Below are 18143 nucleotides of genomic sequence, written 5' to 3'. Positions count from 1 at the left end.
TTGGCACCCTCATACAGACGTATATGCGGGCAAAACACCAATGTGCATAAAAAAAGCTTAAAAAACACAATTTAAGAAACAAAGAAGCAACGGGACTGGAGGATATAGCTCAGTGATAGAAGGCCTGTCAAGTATTTACAACACCCTATATTTAATCCCCACTACATCAGAAAAAAAAAAAAAAAAAAAAAAAGCTTCTACTTCATTAGGTTCTGAATACAGCCCGTAAAACCAAAATATTTACCAGTATATCTAAGATCTAGGTTATATTATAATGTATAGTCAGTCCTTTATTATGTCGAGTTTTACATATACTCATAAATATTCATGAACAAGAGAGCCGGCTCTCAGTATGTAAAAGTTTGCCGCTAAGCCTGAAGACCTGAGTTGCTTGTTTTGAGGTCCACTAAGTGGAAGCAACAGAATCCTGAAAGTCACATACAAGCGTGGGAAGGGGAGGGGACGCGGAGGGGGGCGCGCGCTCCGGAGGCGCCAATAAATCAAAACAATATTGACGACTGTATAGAAATAAAAGTATTTCAAATAACACGGAAGGTGTCGATATCTAAAGCTGTCTCAGCTGACTGAGCTTCTGTCAACTCAGCACCCTCCCCCGCCTCTCCCTGCAATTTAGCGGGATGGGACGTTCCGGAAGTTAATCAATCCGGTGTCAACACGTGATCAAGTGGAGAAACGGTCTGGCGCGAGTGTCTGTGACGCCATCTCGGCGCGACTCTTCATTTTCTGGGAGTTTTCTGGCTGCTCTGCCGGAGCTATGCCGAAAGTCGTGTCGCGGTCGGTGGTCTGCTCAGACACCCGGGACCGCGAGGAATATGATGATGGCGAGAAGCCCCTCCATGTCTACTACTGTTTATGTGGCCAGATGGTCCTGGTGCTGGGTGAGTGGCGGGAAGTGGCGGCTGCAAGGAAACATCGGGCTTCTTTTTTCTTTCTTTTTCAATCTTTCTCCCCGCCCCCCCCCCCCCTTTTCCTTTTCTCCTTTGAGACAAGATCTCACAAAGTAGCTCGATCTTGAACTCATTATGTAGCCTAGATTGTCCCCGAACTTGTTGGTAATTCTCCTTCCAGGAGTGCATTACCACTCTTAAGTTCAGGGTATTTTTTTTTTAGTGACTAAGCGAGGAAATTTTTCTCCATTCCTTCAGATTGCCAGTTAGAGAAATTGCCCATGAGGCCCCGGGACCGGTCTCGCGTGATCGATGCTGCCAAACATGCTCACAAGTTTTGTAACACAGAAGATGAGGAGACTACTTATCTTCGGAGGTAAGGGCTTAATGCTCTAGTTCACTGTTGGGTTGCGGTCTCTTTACGAGGAATGTAAATTACCCTATGCTAGTGTTAAGCAGCTCATACAGTTAGGCCTGATACTTTGACGTTTGTGCTAATCTCCTAACTTATTTTAATTCAACAAATTCTTTATTGTACTTTGTTGAAATGGTACTGAAATGTGCCTCTCTTGGCATTTGATGGCTATGATGTTCCAGTTACAGGCTTGAATGAGTTAGTACAACCTGTAACTTCTGCTGTTGTTATCAATATTATTTCCAGGGCTGGGGATGGAACAAGGGCCTTACTCTTGTTTAGTGGGCACTCTCCTACAGTTACATCTGCAGCCTTATGACTGTCATGTGTCAGGTACTGAGCTAGGTACCAAATCTGTGAATAAGGCACAGTCCTTTTAAAAGAAATCAGTTTGGAAACAGGCTTCTTCTTATGATAGAAAGAAATGCTGGTGCTGTGAACAAAGGCTATGGGAAAACAGGTGGGAGAAGGTTATTTATTTTACATGTGTTGTGGTCAGGAAAAGATCTGAACGATAGTGGTGTTTGTGCTTGGCTTGAACGAAGACTTCACTAGTTCTTGGAAGACGATGCGGAAACAGTCCAGGTAGAGGGAATCTGGAAGCATTATGAGCATCAAATATGTCTATGGGACATTTCAGTAGTCTTCTGTGGCCAGAGCATGGCTTACTGTTTTATAGAAAAGGCTTCATAAGTACTGTGGTGAGGAGAGTGAAATGCTTTATCTGAAGGCAATGAAAAGCTATTTCCTTGTGTGTGTGTGTTTTGATATGTTCCTGTGAGTGCAGGTGCCTGTAGAGGTGAAGAGAAGATGTTTGATTCCCCTGGAGCTGAAGTTCCTGGTGGTACTTGTCAACCACCTAAAGACCCTGGGAACCAAACTTGGGTCTTCTAAAAAAACAATATACTCTTAGTCACCTCACCGAGCCATCTCTCCAGCCCCTTATTTCCATTTTGTAAGGAGGGAGTAACATAGTTAGATGTATATGTTTCCAAGTTGAGGAATCCTTGATGTATATGGTAATTCAAAGTTACATAAAATGAATGTAGAGCAAAGTATAAGGCTATAGCTCAGTTGGTACAGTATTTGCAATCACTGATACTACATATAGCTGGAATGGTAATATAATATACCCTTGTACCCTTGTAATCCCAGCTCTAGGGAGATAGGGCAGGAGGATTAAACGTTTATATATATATATATATATATATATATATATATATATATATATATATATATATAGACCCTTTTCATACATACAAGATAAAACAGATGAGAAAGAGAAAGGAGTGAAGATTTACAAAGTAGACAAAAAAATTGGGACAGAACCAGGAGAACCTAATAATGCAGAGAATAAGAAAGGAAAGAAGGGTTGGAGAGATGGCTCTGCAGTTAACAGCACTGGCTGCTCTTCCAGAGGTCCTAGGTTCAGTTTCCAGCATTTACATGGTGGCTCACAACCATCTCTAACTCCAGGTCTAGGGGATCTGATGCCATCTTCTCATTCTCAGGAATAAAGGCCACTCATTTCTTTAGCCAATACTTCATTTTCTGAGCTCCTTTATATGCTGAGCACTGTCTTAGTCACTTGAATACACTGGTATATTAACATGCTAAATCTGCTATAGTAAAATAACACAACCTGGGTAGCATTAAGTAACAAACAAACAAAAAATGAACAGGCTCAGATTTGGAGGCTGAAGTCTGAAAATTGTCAGCAGAGCTATGTTCTTGCTGTCTTTTTTTTTTTTTTTTTTTTTTGGTTTTTTGAGACAGGGTCTGTGTAGCCCTGGCTGTCCTGGAGCTCACTCTGTAGGCCTCTGCCACCACACCCAGCTCCTGTTTTTGCTGTCTTACTCCTTCCTACTACCTATCACCTCCCGGGGAGTGGAGAGATGGGGGAGGTCTTACTATGTAGACCAGGCTGTCCTGGAGCTCATTGAGGTCTGCCTGCCTTTGCTTCCTAAATTCTGGGATTAAAACCATGTGCCATCAGGCCTGGCAGGTTTTTGTTTATTTCTTTTAACTTTTGTGTGTGTGGGGGGGGGGGGGCGGGGGTAGGGATAAGACATGATGGGGCTGCCATAGCCTGCCTGTGGAGGTCAGAGGACAGCTTTTGGTAGTTTTCTTCCCAGGGATAGAACTTGGGTCATGGAAATTGGTGTTAGATGCTTTGTTCTCTGAACTACCTCTCTTTTTTCTGAAATTTCTTCTCCCCCTGCTATCCTTAGTGCTCCTTGGCTTATCCATGCATCTGCCATTATCTGCCCGTGTCATCATGTGGCTTTTTTTCTGTGCCTTTTAATTTTTAGAAAGTTGATTTTCTGTATAAGATTTTTTGCCTGCATATATGTTTGTATACCATCTGTGTGCCTTGTGCCCATCGAGGCCAGAACAGGAATCCCTTGGACCTGGAGTTGCAGATGGTTGTGGGTTGCCATGTGGTTGCTGGGAATTGAACTTGGGACCTCTGGAAATGCAGCCAATGCTCTTAACCTCCGAGCCATCTCTCCAGTCCCTGCCCTCTTATTTTAACTTTCTGTTGTTGTTTTGTTTAGTTTTGCTTTGACAGTCTTTCATGTAGCACAGAGCCTTGAGTGGGATACTTAGTGGAAGTGTCCTGACCTCCTGCTTATACTTCCCAAGTGCTCACATTACATGTGTCATTTTGTCCTAGGTTTTTATCTCCCCCCCCCATTATCTAGACTACTGCTTTTGAAAATCATCAACTATTTTTAGGATCATTGTAATAAGCACATATATTTTTTAAAAGTTCTCTATTTTAATAGTATTTGTAATGGCTATTCCTGGTTGTCAATTTGATTATACGTAGAATGAACTACAATCCAGAATTGGAGGGTTCACATGTGATCCAGATCTTGAGGTTGGAAGACACAGACTTTTGACCCAGATCTTGACGTGGAGATCTTGAGCCATAGTGGCCATGAAGAGGTTAGGTCCAGGCAAAGTAGTACAGGCCTTTAATCCTGGGAAACTGAGGCAAGGAGATATCTGAGTTCAAGGTCAGCCTGAGGCAAAGCAAGTCCCAGATCTAGGCATGGTGGTACAAATCTTTAATATGGTCCATACCTGCTATTAGAGACCTACATAAGGACATTGGAAGAAGGAAGATTCACCCCTTCTTCAACTGCTTGCATTTACTTGCCAGCACATCTGTTAGAACCTACTTCTACAGAAGACCAGCTGAAACAACTAGCCTCATGGGACTAAGCAACTACTAGATTCTTGGAGTTCCCATTCATAGCTGCCCATTGTTGGGTTAGTTGGACTGCAGATTGTAAGTCATCACAATAAATTCCCTCAATATAAAGAGACATCCCATAAGTTCTGTGACTCTAGAGAACCCTAATACAGTATTATATATTAATATGTATTATTCTGTTAGTACAGAAAGTAATTTCATACAACTACGCTTCAGTTTCCTGTATCATTTGGCTAGTCAAGAAAACTACTGGGTGACCCTAGGTTGAAGTAGAAATGCTGAAATCCAATCAGACTTCCCTTTAGGGCAAATCAGCCTTAGACCTAGCCTTACTTAGTGGCAAGTAGTGTCTTATTTATTGGCAGTTCCTACGCCAGGAACTTTTGGCCAAGCTTTCAGAGTTCTTAGCACTGACCAACAAGCAAGTGTTCTCCCCTTTGACATAGTTCATGCTCTAGTACTGAGCAGCTTTTCCAAGGACACGCTGTGCCCTTTTGTTGGCCAAAGCAGGGTTCTAGTCTGTTCTTACTGTGTCTCTTTTGTTTTTGTTTTTGTTCTTTGAGACAGGATTTCACTGTGCAGCCCAAGCTGGCCTTCAGCCGGACCCTTCTGCTTCAGCCTCCTATGAGCTGGCCTTAGAGGCAAATGCCACCACACCCACTTATGCCTTTCTTTTTCATTCTGTAACTTCTAAATTGTCTAGTTTGTTGGCATATAATTGTTCATAGAATAACCTTTTATTTATTTATTTATTTATTTATTTTAGAATAACCTTTTTATGTCTATACTGTTGGTACAAAACCCTGGAGTTTGAGGTCCTGATGACATTAGACTAATTCTTTGTACATAGTAATCCCATGAATACTATGCATATATAAAGTATTTCCTTTGGATGAAATTCCATTTTCTTTTTTTTTTTTCAATTTTTTATTAGATATTTTCCTTATTTACATTTCAAATGCTATCCTGAAAGTCCCCTATACCCTCCCCCCACCCTGCTCCTCTACCCATTCACTCCCACTTCTTGGCCCTGGCATTCCCCTGTACTGGGGCATATAAAGTTTACAAGACCAAGGGATCTCTCTTCCCAATGATGGCCGACTAGGCCATCTTCTGCTACATATGCAGCTAGAGACACGAGCTCTGGGGGGAAGTCCCATTTTCTATCAGGACTCTGGCAGGAGCATCACCTCTTCATGAAGTTTCTGTGACTCCCTCAAATATGAATACCACCTCTGGTGCCATTACAGATTCCTCCATTTAAGAACTTGATATCATTAGCCAGATGTGATGGCTTAAGACTGTCATCCTAGTATATGGAAGTCTGAAGCTGTGGAGGATTGCTTGAGTTTAAGGTCATCCTGGGCTGCATAGGCAAACTCCAGATCTTCCTAGGGGACTTCAATAAGATCTTAACTCAGAAAAAGCTTCCTTGAAATATAAGTTTAGTTTTCTTATAGAAGGTAAATTCTTCCAAATTCATTCAGTGTTTATTATAAATCTTCTGTATGTCTAGCATTTTAAATTTTATATCTGTGGTATTTTGTCTGCATGTATATTTGTTTACCACATGTGCACCTTGTACCTGAGAGACAAGAAGGCACTGGACACCTGGAACTGGAGTTACAGATAGTTGTTAACTACCATGTGGGTTCTGGGAATTAAACCTAGATCGTCTGGAAGAGCAGCCAGTGCTTTTAACTAACTGCTGAGCCCTCTCTCCAGCCCTATATGTAGTGCTTCGCTCAGCCCTGGCGCGGGATAAGGCAGACTCTGTCTCTTCTAAGGGGAATGGATGATGAAGATTGCATAGAAAAATCAAGGACTGATGATTATTAGAAGCCATATGAATGAAACAAAGATTTGGTAGAGAAAGTCACGTGAGAACTGCTTAGTGAAAGTGGTCAGGGAAAGGCCTCTGATTAAGTTATGTATGCAGTAGCATCAAAGTAGATGAAGAGAGCAGCCACAGCAGCGCGGTGAGCAAAACATTCTAGGCAGAGGGAGGAATGTGTGCAAACGGTTGCCTGCCGGAAAGCACATGTTCTTTTCAAAGGACCGAGACAGAAGGAAGACTGATTTGGCCAGTGTGTATAAAAGGGAGACAATGTAGAAGTTGCCGCAGAAGCCAGTTATGTTCTTCCGTGGTGGCTGGTAAGCCATGGCAGAGAATCTGGAATTGACTCTGTAAAGGGAAGCCACTTCTGCCTCGTTTTCCATAGTGATTTGGGAGAAGAAACTAATGGGAGCAGATTTTAGAATATGAGGTTGGAAGTTTTTATTTCAGATAGGAATTCAGATTGAGACAGTCCTAGCTTTGTTATAACGTACATGGCAGAGGGCAAGGGCAAGAGAGACATTGACTCTGTATTGACTATAGGGAAAAAAAATCTCAAATTTCCACATGCTCAAAACAAAACAAGAATCGAAGACAGATCACAAACTAAGAAAGAAATACTTGTGAAGCCCATTAATAGTGCAAGTCTTCTTAATGTAAAAGAAAAACGTGACTGAAAATATATAAGCTAATGGTTCACCAAAACAAACAAACAAACAAACAAACAAACAAATGTCTGTCATACTGGGGCTAAAATGTATAGCTTCAGTTTAAAACCAAGAAATGCAAACTGGGAGGTTCTGTTTTCTTTGCTTCTGAGATGTATCTAGCTATGTTAGTGAAAATGTGTGTATTAATGGGTGTGTGTGTGTGTGTGTGTGTGTGTGTGTGTGTGTGTGTGTGTGGCACGCACATGAATACATGCACGTATGTGCACATGTATAGTCTAGAGCTGAATGTTGGGGTGTCTTCCTCTGTCAGTCTGCAGTGTATTCCCTGAAGACAGTATCTCGCTGAACTAGAGCTTTGCCATTTCAACTAGGCTGGCTGGCCAGTGATCTCTCAGGATCAGCCTACCTTGATCCCCATATCCCTGGGGTTACAGTATATATAGCCATGCCTGACTTTTTATGTGGCTGCTGAGGCTTTTACCTTTGGTCCTTGTTCTAGCAGAGCAAGCACTCTTAGTCATTGAGTCCCCTCCCCAGCCTCTGACACAACCTTTGTCTTTTTTTTTTTTTACCCATGGTTGGTAGAATCCATAGATTCAGGACCCATAGATTATATACTGATTATATGACTGGTTGCTGTTATACTATAGTTAATATTGTTGCTACTATAAGTCTAGTCACTCTTGTGACTGTTTATATTGTCACTCTTTTGTCTGCTCAGTTAGCATGGTACCTGACCCCATTAGTTGCTCAGTACCTGTTTGGGAAAGAAGGAATGCATGCTAGAGTTATCTGTTTAATAAATGCTTAGCCAGCCAGTAGATCTACACAATGAAGAGCGTCTGAGCTTTTGGCATGAATTCTGGTAAGTGATGAATAAGCAGAAGAAATCAGCTAGGGGGTGAATCAGTAGTGAGATACACTCTTAACTTTTCCTGTTAACATCCATTTTCTGTGCAGGCCTGAGGGCATTGAACGTCAGTACAGGAAGAAGTGTGCAAAGTAAGTAACAGCAGTGTGGGGCTTGCTGGTCCTAGGTAAGTCGAAGCATGATGTGTTAGAAAAAGAAGTCTCTCTTTTTGCATCGATAATCTCAAAGGCCTTCAAACCAAATGCTAATTTGTTTCCCAAAGATGCTAGTTAAATCCCATCCCTGACCAGCTGATTATAAAAGTGAGAACAATGACAGCTTTTTTTTGTTCTTTGGGGGCAGGGTCTTGATATGCAGTTCAGGCTAGGCTGGAGCTTCTGATCAATCATTTGCCTCCCAACTACTGGGACTCTAGGCGTGAACCCCCACGGCAGGCAGAAACGTGAGGTGACTTCTTTCTTTTCTTTCCAGACAGGGTTTCTTTGTATAGCCCTGGCAGTCCTGGAACTCACTCTGGGCTTAAAAGCAAACAATTCGAGAGAGTAAGATTAAATATGTCTGCAATAAAATTTACCCATTTAAGTATTCAATTTGATGGGTTTTGACAGAAAAACTCCAGTTAAATAGTGCCACCACCATCGTGATAGAAGCCATTTCCAGCAGTCCACATGTCCTTTGCAGCCTGTCTCCTCCGTTTACCCTTCCCTGGTAGTTGCTGCTTTGTATCCCTGTGCTCTTGCCTTTCCTAATGTTTTAGGAAAATCTATAGTAAATTCTCTATTACATACAAATGCATGCCTTTTATACCTAGTCTGTCTTTCTCTTTCCTGTTTCCTGTTCCTGTTTCCCTCTCCTTCTCCCACTCTCTGCTGGCCTGCCTACCTTTCTGCATGCCGGCCTGCCCTCCCTGCCTGCCTGCCTGCCTGCCTGCCTGCCTGCCTGCCTGCCTGCCTGCCTGCCTGCCTTCCTTCCTTCCTTCCTTCCTTCCTTCCTTCCTTCCTTCCTTCCTTCCTTCCTTCCTTCCATACATGTGGGGATCTAAAGCCAACTTGCAGACAGTTCTCACCTTTTCCATGTGGGTGTTGGGGATCAAACTCAGGTTGTCAGGATTGGCAATAGGCTCCTTTAACTACTCAGCCTCTCACTGGCCTCTATACCTAGTTTTTCTGTTTGGTGTTTTAGGGATTGATCAAAATTGCTATGAGATTATTTGTTTCTCTTTAGTGCTGAGTATCCCATCCTATCAGTTCATTTACTTATTCACAGTACTCTTTATTTTTGAGTATTCTATGGTATCAGTTTGTTTATGAATTTGAGTTACTTCTAGTTTTAGCTATTGCCAGTAACATTGCTCTGAGTATTCTAGATAGGTCTTATTGTGGGAGATATATATGTATGTATGAAGTAGAATTGGCTGGGTCATAATGGAAAATGGACAATGTAATTTAGTTCCAGGTTCATGTATACAATGTAATATGTAGACCCTAAAGCTAAGAATCTTAAAGGATGTTTTTTAAAACAAAATTTACAGTTTTAGGCTATTAGTAGTAAGACTCTCAGTGATTTCAGTTGTTGTTGTTGTTTTGAGTAGGGGTAGTTCAGGCTGTCTTAGAACTTACTATGAAGACCAGGCTGGCCTTGAGCTCACAGAAATCCACCTGCCAATGCCTCCTGAGTACTAGTTTTGTGGGGTGGTTTTTTGGGGGGGTTCAAGACAGGGTTTCTCTGTATAGCCCTGCTGACTGTCCTGGAACTCACTTTGTAGACCAGGCTGGCCTCGAACTCAGAAATCCGTCTGCCTCCCAAGTGCTGGGATTAAAGGTGTGCGCCACCACCACCCGACGCCTCCTGAGTACTAGTATTAAAGGCCAGCCACTATGCCTAGCAGTTGAGTTTAATCTTGGTGTAAGGATAATTGTGTGTTGGCTCTTAGAAGACTCAGAGCAGGAGCACTGAATGAGGCAGAGGAAAATAAGTTGAAGACAGGAAGGCATTTGAGTAGCTAGCCACACTACTCAATGGATGGATGAAGCTAATTTTTATCATATCTTATAGGTCTACTTTTTAGCTCAGAAAGCATAATGGTCAGCCAGAGAAAGTGGTACTTGTACAAGATTTGATTTGCCAAACACTGCAGTGATACCTGTCCATTTCTCTTGATGCTGTAAAATGAAATAGCAAAGGGGACAGAATGCCCGAACCAGTGTTAAAGCGCCTGGGAAGAATGGTAGCAGTTTTTTACTATAAGGCCAATAGCAGCATTAGCTAGCATTTCCCAAACTTTGTTTAATGTCAGTATATACATGTGATGCAGATGAAAATAGCCGAGTCTCTGGCCTCACTCATCCCTGCATTTGCCAAACCAGAATATTCTGGTTGAGACCTAGGAATCTGATCAGAAATTTCAACATGCACCCTAATTAATTCTTATCAAGTTCTTTTGGGGAAAATTGAACATTTTATGCCACAAACCAAACTCTTCTCAGAATCTGAGTCTACTTTTGCAAGCGTTAAGGATGGAGAATTAGAGGCCTCCCAGAGATTCACTCTGCCATTTGCAGGTGTGGACTGCCGCTCTTCTACCAATCCCAGCCGAAGAATGCTCCTGTGACCTTCATTGTGGATGGAGCAGTAGTGAAATTTGGCCAAGGCTTTGGGAAAACCAATATATATACTCAGAAACAAGAGCCTCCTAAGAAGGTAATTATCATCAAAGGACACAGATGGCTTAAGATGGCAACACATTTAGCCCCAAATTTACTTAGTGCTGGGGATCGAGTCCAGGACTTTTGCATGTCAGGCAAGCATCACTGACCTGTAGCAATGCCTGCCTCCCCGACTTTTTAAAATACGGTATAATACCTGAGAAACTTGCATTTGTTGATGAAATATTTATGAAGAAGTTGCCATTGTCCTGTACAAGTAGATGTTATAGGACTGTGGCATTTATTATTTGCTTTACATATAGTAGTTTCGTAACCTTAGACATTGTAGAATTTTTATTTTCCTTTTCAGTTTTTCTTTTCTTTTTAGATTGGGAACAACTAAATCCTCAATGAATTAGACTGGTTTTTAAATATACGTTTTAAAACCGTTAATAGTGGGCTGGAGAGATGGCTCAGCCATTAAAGGCTAGGCTCACAACTAAAAATATTTAAGTTTGGTTCCTAGCATCCATGGCTGTCTCTTCAGCCACCTTTTACATGATGGTGGTGATGGTGGTGGTGGTGGCAGTGGCTCATGCCTTTAATCCTAGCACTCCAGAGATAGAGGCAGGCAGATCTTTGATTTTCACACCAGCCTGGTCTACAGAGTGTGTCCCAGGCCAGGCCAGCCAGGACTACACAGAGAAACTGTCTTGGAAATCAAAAAAAAAAAAAAGAGCCAAAAACCTCAATAGCAAATACTTCATAACACTACCATGTAGATAGTCAGCCTGTCCCCAAGAGGCAGGTATTCCCATGCCCTTTCTGTAGGCAGACATGCACATAAAGTACTTGTGTACGTGGCTCATGGATCCTTCTGCGGTGAACTTAGCTTGATGCCTCTTCCTACTGTTCTAGGTTATGATGACCAAAAGGACTAAAGACATGGGCAAGTTCAGCTCTGTTACTGTGTCTACCATTGATGAAGAAGAAGAGGAGATAGAGGCTGTAAGTGTTTCTGCTTTCAGGAAAATTGAAATGGGGGAGGGGAGCAAGAGCCTGTGCAGAGCGAGCAGAACAGTTGGCAACCTAGTTTTCACACTCTGCTCTGCTATTAAGCAGCTCTATGCTATTGAGCTAGTGCCTGTCTCCCTGAATGGGAGGAACAGCTATAAAATGAGAACAAGGAACCTGGATCCTCTCATCACTTTTTAATTTTAAAGCCACTGAACTGGATTCAGGACTATAATTCCAGTACTCTGGAGGCTTAGGCAGGAGGGTCTCAAATTCAGGATCTCCATAGCAAGATTCTATCTTCAAAACAAATAAAAAATCAATGAGATAGCGCACTGAATAGTTTTCAGTCCCTCCCAGCCTGGCTCTAATGGTTTGAGTACGTCCTTAATACCAGCAGTTGCTTTTCTGCTATTTCAGTCAAGTGGTTTTCACTGAGGGTTCTTAGCAAATGATCCCCATGGAAACCTGAACTTTCCTGGGTCGTAGAGAAGATGAGGAGTTACAGTCGTGCACTTGAGTAGTATAAATACCTACTGAGGTCTTTGTTGTGGTCCCTGAGAAGTGCATCGGTCTGCCTTGTTTCCTACAGAGGGAAGTTGCTGACTCTTACGCGCAGAATGCCAAAGTGATTGAAAAGCAGCTGGAGCGCAAAGGCATGAGCAAGAGGAGGCTGCAGGAGTTGGTAAGTGGCGTGGGGAGGAAGGGCCCAGGTCTACCTGCCTTGGGTTTCGTACTTTGAATGATTTGCAGGAGCTGTTGTGAATTTCTAGTATAGTTGGCTGCCAGCGTTCTCACCCCGGGCTGACTGTGTTTGTAAACTCTGCTCTACAATAGTGGCTGGAGCCCAAAGCCTGAATTAGAAATCTGATTTGATGGGCCTAACTGGGATACTGTTTTACTCTGCTGCTTGTGCTCTAAAGTCAGGAGATAGGAGCCAGGTTTTTAGTGCTCTCCAGTGTGATGGTGTCCAGTTGTGCTACCTCGGTATACCTGAATTGGAGCTGCTATCACTGCTTTTAAAGCCCTGCTAGTTTTCTGCCTTATCCAGGGGATTAACTTAGAGCTCAGCACCTCTATGTAGGTTGGGACCTCCATTGTTTTGCTTTTTTAATGCTTAATTGAATTTGTTCTCTGATAATTTCAGGTATGTATGTATGTATGTATATAAAGTCTACATTCTGGTTTTTTGGTTTGGTTTGGTTTGGTTTTGGTTTTTCGAGACAGAATTTCTCTGTATAGCCCTGGCTGTCCTGGAACTCACTCTGTTGACCAGGCTGGCCTCGAACTCAGAAATCAACCTGCCTCTGCCTCCCAAGTGCTGGGATGAAAGGCATGGGCCTCCTCTGCCTGCTGATGTAGTCTACATTCTGACTGCCCTTACCCATTCCCTCTTATCTCTCTCCCACTCCTGTCCATTACTAATTTATTTGATTTTTTTTGGATAACATTTTTTTTAGATAATAATAATTGCTTATTTCATTAATCTCAGACATACTGCATTGGTGCTTAATCAAATTCTATATAAATGTCTTTTTAATTTTTTATACTAGCATATAAAGTAACAGGTTTCATTATGGCAGTTTTGTAATTATGTCTCATTATCTTTGTTCTCATTCTTTCCCTCCTCCTTCCCGGACTCCTTGCCCACTCTGGTTGGTCTCCTTCTTCCACATTGTCTCCTCTGCTTTATTTTGTTTGATCTTTCTCTCCCTCCCTTCCTCCCTCCTTCCCCTCCCCCTTCCTCCTTCCTCCCTTCCTCCCTCTCTTTCTTTTGAAGACAGGATTTGTCCAGGCTGACTTCAGACTTGCTATGTTGCCAAAGCTGGCTTTGAACTCTTGATCCTCCTGCCGCCAGCGCCCTAGTCCTGTGATTACAGGACACACTCTGCTTCCTCTTTTGCTTTCTCATCACATGTATTCCATTAGTCCTTTTCCCCCTTCATGACCTTCTTTCTAGACTCATGCCCTACACGCATACACATAGGATTTTAAATCTAGGTTTTAGGAGCCAGGCTTTAAGTTGATGAGTAAGGATTCTAAAACCATTTTTGGCATGTACACTGAGCAGGAAGGGAGCGTGAACAGTTAGAGTAAACAAGAAATGTTAAGAGTGTCATGTGATTGTGATATATCAGGGCCTACTTTTTTTTCTTTCCAGGCTGAATTGGAAGCCAAGAAAGCAAAAATGAAGGGGACCCTGATCGACAATCAGTTCAAATAATCAAGATCTTTCTGGGTTCAGACTGGAGGCAGCAGTTAGATGAGGAAGAGTAGCTTCAAGATGTGTTTTCGTTTCTGTTTCTCCCAGAAGGGTTTTCTGACCATCCTATTGGTTTTCTGACACTTTTTCTTTTCTTCCATTGAAGTCCTTGACTCCATTTCACTTGCTTTCTAGGAGGTAGATTGTTTGTAAAATCTCTGTATATATGTTTTCTGTCTTTCTTGTCTTTGAGATCAGGTCTTGTTACATACCAGAGTATGGCCTTGAACTTTGTGAGCCTCCTCTCCTGTCTTAGTCTCTCTCTCTCTCTCTCTCTCTCTCTCTCTCTCTCTCTGCTGAAGTTCCAGGACCACACCACCACACCTGGCTTCTGTAGCAGTCCTCTTTTCTTTTGACGTATACTTCTTTTGCAATGTAGCTAGTACTAGTAAGCATTTGACTTTCTCTAGTGTCTGACATAGATGTCTTTTCTTCTTCAAAGTTATTGCAGTTTTTAAAGGTTTTTTTTGTTGTTTTTTTTTTTAAATATGGTATGAGAGGAAGGTGACCAAAATTAAGTTTAAAATACAGCCAGGTAGATCCTTTTAAGAAACACTGTCTCTGATCTTTGAACTGTTCTTAGAATTGACTATGGTCTATGGTTTGAATCTTTCTCCTATCAGTAGAGATCAGTTAGAAACACCAAACCTGCAGAAATACTTCCTTACTCAAAATCTTAGAATTCTAGGTGAACCATGCTATGTCAGACTTCAGAATAAAAGAAGGAAAAGCCATGTGGCTGGGGGTGTAGCTCAGTAGTGGAATGCATGCTAGGCATGTGTGAGGACAGCCCCAGCACCAAAACAAAAAACAAACAAACAGGAAAGCCAGATCACAGATGCAGGGCTAGGATGGCTCAGGTCGGATTTAAATATGGCCTTGCTAAGTAACCCAAAGGAGTTAGTCAGTCAGCTGGGAGAATACTCTATGAGTACACAGAAGGGGGCATAGTGAGAGGAGCTTATCTGTTGTTGGGCATCTTGTTTTATGTTTGCTCTTTGCTGAAGAGCGTCTGAAATGTGTCATTCTCCTTCAATTATGTCAGCATCCATGTGATTCTTCCATATAGTTCTCTGTTTGCCTGTCTTGCAAGGCCCAAGGAGACACTGAATGTGTTGTCTTCCTCGTGCTATCTATGATGGATTGCACTTTTTAAATACTCAAGGCTTGTTGGTGAGGTGTTGCCAGGAAATAGTTTTCTTCGCCTTTTTTCTGATTTCTGTTTCTGCGGGGGAAAGCCACTTAGAGGAGAGGTACAGTTGAGCTAGCAATGACTGGACTGATGTGGGTTAGCGATCCTGGGAATTGGAAGAATGGGGCTATGTTACCACCTTCCCAGTTATTCTGTAGACAGCAGGGTCTTCCTATAGCTAAGTCTTCACCTCATTTTCTGTCCTAGTTGTGAGACAGAATTAAAATTAACATTTGTGAATGGTCAAATATGTCCAGGCAATGACCTCTACCTTTCCGCCACTTTATCCCCAAATTCTTATGTGTACAGCTTGGATATACACAGACCACCATAGAAATTCAGGCTTCTATTCTCTGGCCACAGCCTGTAGCTGTTTCTAGTCTCACAAGCTCCCATCCTTTTAGACCTTTTTAGGTGTGACTTTCGATTTGAGGGGTGATTATTTTGCTAATAATAATGAAACATAATTGTCGTAACAGTAACATTAATACTCATTAGTCTCCATTGAGTACTTGGTTGGAGAAAGCACTTTAGAGGTATGAGCTCACGCTTAGCACCTCCTAGGAGATAAGTTAACTGTTGCCATCACTGTTTTACAAAGCACTCGGAAACTCGGAATTTTCCTTTCCCAAGATCCACTAGCCTTTGGTAAAGCCAGAAGACTGACTTGAAAACTCAAGCTCTTTCCTATGCTGAACTGCTGCTTCTATGGAATTTTGTATCATTCGATTAGAACATAATTTCATTTTGAAAAAAAAAAAAAAAACCACTGAATTGCAATGTAAAAATATTAAGCTAGAGAACTCCCTAAAGCAATTCTGTAGTTATGCTTGTACATATTTTATGAAATAACTCGCTCTAACCATTTGAATATCTGACACAAGTTACACATTTTACTGCTTCTAACAATAATGAAATATTACGTCATTAGTAGCAAGTAAGTACATACTTCTCATTATATTTTACTTTCTACCAGAAGTTATTAGAACAAGATGTACTTTCTCTATTCTTTATTAACTTCCAGTGATTTTTTTTTAGCAAATGTGTTTTAATATTAATAAAAAGAGCCATATTGACATTTGGGAAAGTCATAAGTCTGCAAGTGATCAGCTGTGAGAAAATTATGAAAATGTTATAAAATATTCTTACTCTAATAGTTGGTGACATTTGGCATTGTAACTATCACTTAAGAAAAATTAAAAGGCTTTTTAAAAGCTAACCTGTTTTGTTGGGGGTGCTGACATGTATGAATAGTTCTGAGTGTCATACCAAGCAAAACTCTCTTCAAAATGAAATAAAATAAATAACAGAATGGAATGAACTAAACTAGCTTGTTTTGATCATTTTAAGATTCATATTGCTGTGAACCATATTTCCTTAGTCTCCTGATTTGTGTGTTTCTTATAGGTATCAACTGACTTTCATTTCAATTCCTAATGACAGATGATGTTGAACATACTACTTTTATTACAGTTTTTTTTAAAGGTTATTATCTTAGGCATATTTTTGTTTTGAGGTGGGGTCCCGTGTAGCTACTGGCTCTTAATTTTCATTTTAGTTTTTTGAAATGGAATCTCACAGTGCCCAGGCTGACTTCAGATTCTCTGCCTGCCTGAGTTTGACGGTGAATTCCAGATCTTCTGTCTCTACCTCCTGAATGCTGGGATTCCATACTTAGTGGGTTTTAGTTTTAATGGGGTGTTTTTAGGATCTTTTAAGTATTTTATGTGAATGAGCATTTTGCCTGCATATATGTATGTGTGTTGCACATGTGCCTGGTGCCTACAAAGGTCAGAAGAAGGCATTGAGATCCCTGGAATTGGAGCTATGGGTGGGTACTGGGAATGGAAAGCAAATGTGCTTTTAACACTAAACAATCTCTCTAGCTCCTATCTTTAGTTTTTGGAAACAGGAAAGTATTTTCTTTCTTTTTTTAAAAAAAAAAAAGATTTATTTATTTATTATATGTAAGGACACATAATAATAAAGACACACCAGAAGAGAGCATCAGATCTCATTATGGATGGTTGTGAGCCACCATATGGTTGCTGGGGATTGAACTCAGGACCTCCAGAAGAGCAGTCAGTGCTCTTAACCACTGAGCCATCTCTCCAGCTCCAGAAGGTATTTTCAATGCACCCTAGACCTAATGACTGTGGGATTTTTAGAGGGTTTTTTGTTTGTTTTTGGGTTTTTTTTCTGCTAGCAAAAATTGAATGTAGTATCTAGTATCTGCTGGTCAAGCTCTACCACTGAGCTATATTCCCCAGCAATGACTTTGAACCCTCCTGCCTGCTGCTACTATAGACTTGGGCTACTGTCCAGTTTCTCTATTATTATTATTATTGTTATTTGTGTGAGATGGGGTCTCACTATGGAGCTCTGGTTGTCCTGAAACTTACTATGTAGACTAGAATGGCCTCAAACTCAGAGACCCACCAGCCTCCTAGGATTAAAGCCATGTGCCACCATGCCTGACCCTCGAACCCATTTTTAATTACTCAGTTCAGTAGTATTCATTTGCATCCTTGTGACACACATCTGTAGAACTTTCCATCTTCTAAATCTGAAACCATGCATACATTGACCACTCCTTTCTTTGTGTCTCTGAATGCCTGGTAACTGCTGCTGTTCTTTCTGCTTTTATGAGTTTGTCTCCTTTAGATAATGAATGTGAATGGAAGCAGTATAGCACTTTTCTTTTTGTGATGGGCTTACTTCACACGGTACGAGTCCTTGGTGTTTATTCATGTGTGTGATAAAACGCCTTCCCTTTTAAGGTGAGTAATAATTCCCTAGCACATGTACCACACTTTTTTTATTCATTTGTTGTCAGTCGACTATTAGGATAATGTTGCAGTGAACATGGGCATGCAAAAATATATTTCCGCCGGGCAGTGGTGGCACATGCCTTTAATCCCAGCACTTGGGAAGCAGAGGCAGGCAGATTTCTGAGTTTGAGGCCAGCCTAGTCTACAAAGTGAGTTCCAAGACAGCTAGGACTACACAGAGAAACCCTGTCTCGAAAAAAAACAAAAAAAAAACAAAAAAAAAACCAAATTTTATATATATATGTATTTCCTAGTATTTCTGACATCTTAGAT

General features: G+C 41.4%; 1 protein-coding gene across 2 annotated transcripts in view; it reads left to right on the top strand.

Moving 5' to 3' along the window:
* Positions 1-604: 604 nt before the first annotated feature.
* Positions 605-18143, top strand: part of C330007P06Rik (RIKEN cDNA C330007P06 gene) — a 37143-nt gene continuing 19604 nt past the window's right edge. Inside the window, exons 1-7 of one of the 2 annotated variants that reach the window (NM_029951.1) lie at positions 662-899; positions 1167-1284; positions 8015-8056; positions 10487-10625; positions 11489-11578; positions 12177-12269; positions 13746-16365. In NM_029951.1, the coding sequence (NP_084227.1) occupies positions 776-899; positions 1167-1284; positions 8015-8056; positions 10487-10625; positions 11489-11578; positions 12177-12269; positions 13746-13808 (669 nt within the window). In that variant the 5' untranslated portion in view covers positions 662-775 and the 3' untranslated portion in view covers positions 13809-16365. Of the gene's footprint in view, positions 900-1166; positions 1285-8014; positions 8057-10486; positions 10626-11488; positions 11579-12176; positions 12270-13745; positions 16366-18143 lie in introns of those variants that run through there. The other variant, XM_006541410.4, reaches the window with a different exon arrangement.

Source organism: Mus musculus, chromosome X (genome assembly GCF_000001635.26).
Source record: "Mus musculus strain C57BL/6J chromosome X, GRCm38.p6 C57BL/6J".
NCBI lineage: Eukaryota > Metazoa > Chordata > Mammalia > Rodentia > Muridae > Mus > Mus musculus.
This window is presented reverse-complemented; position numbering and strand designations above follow the sequence as displayed.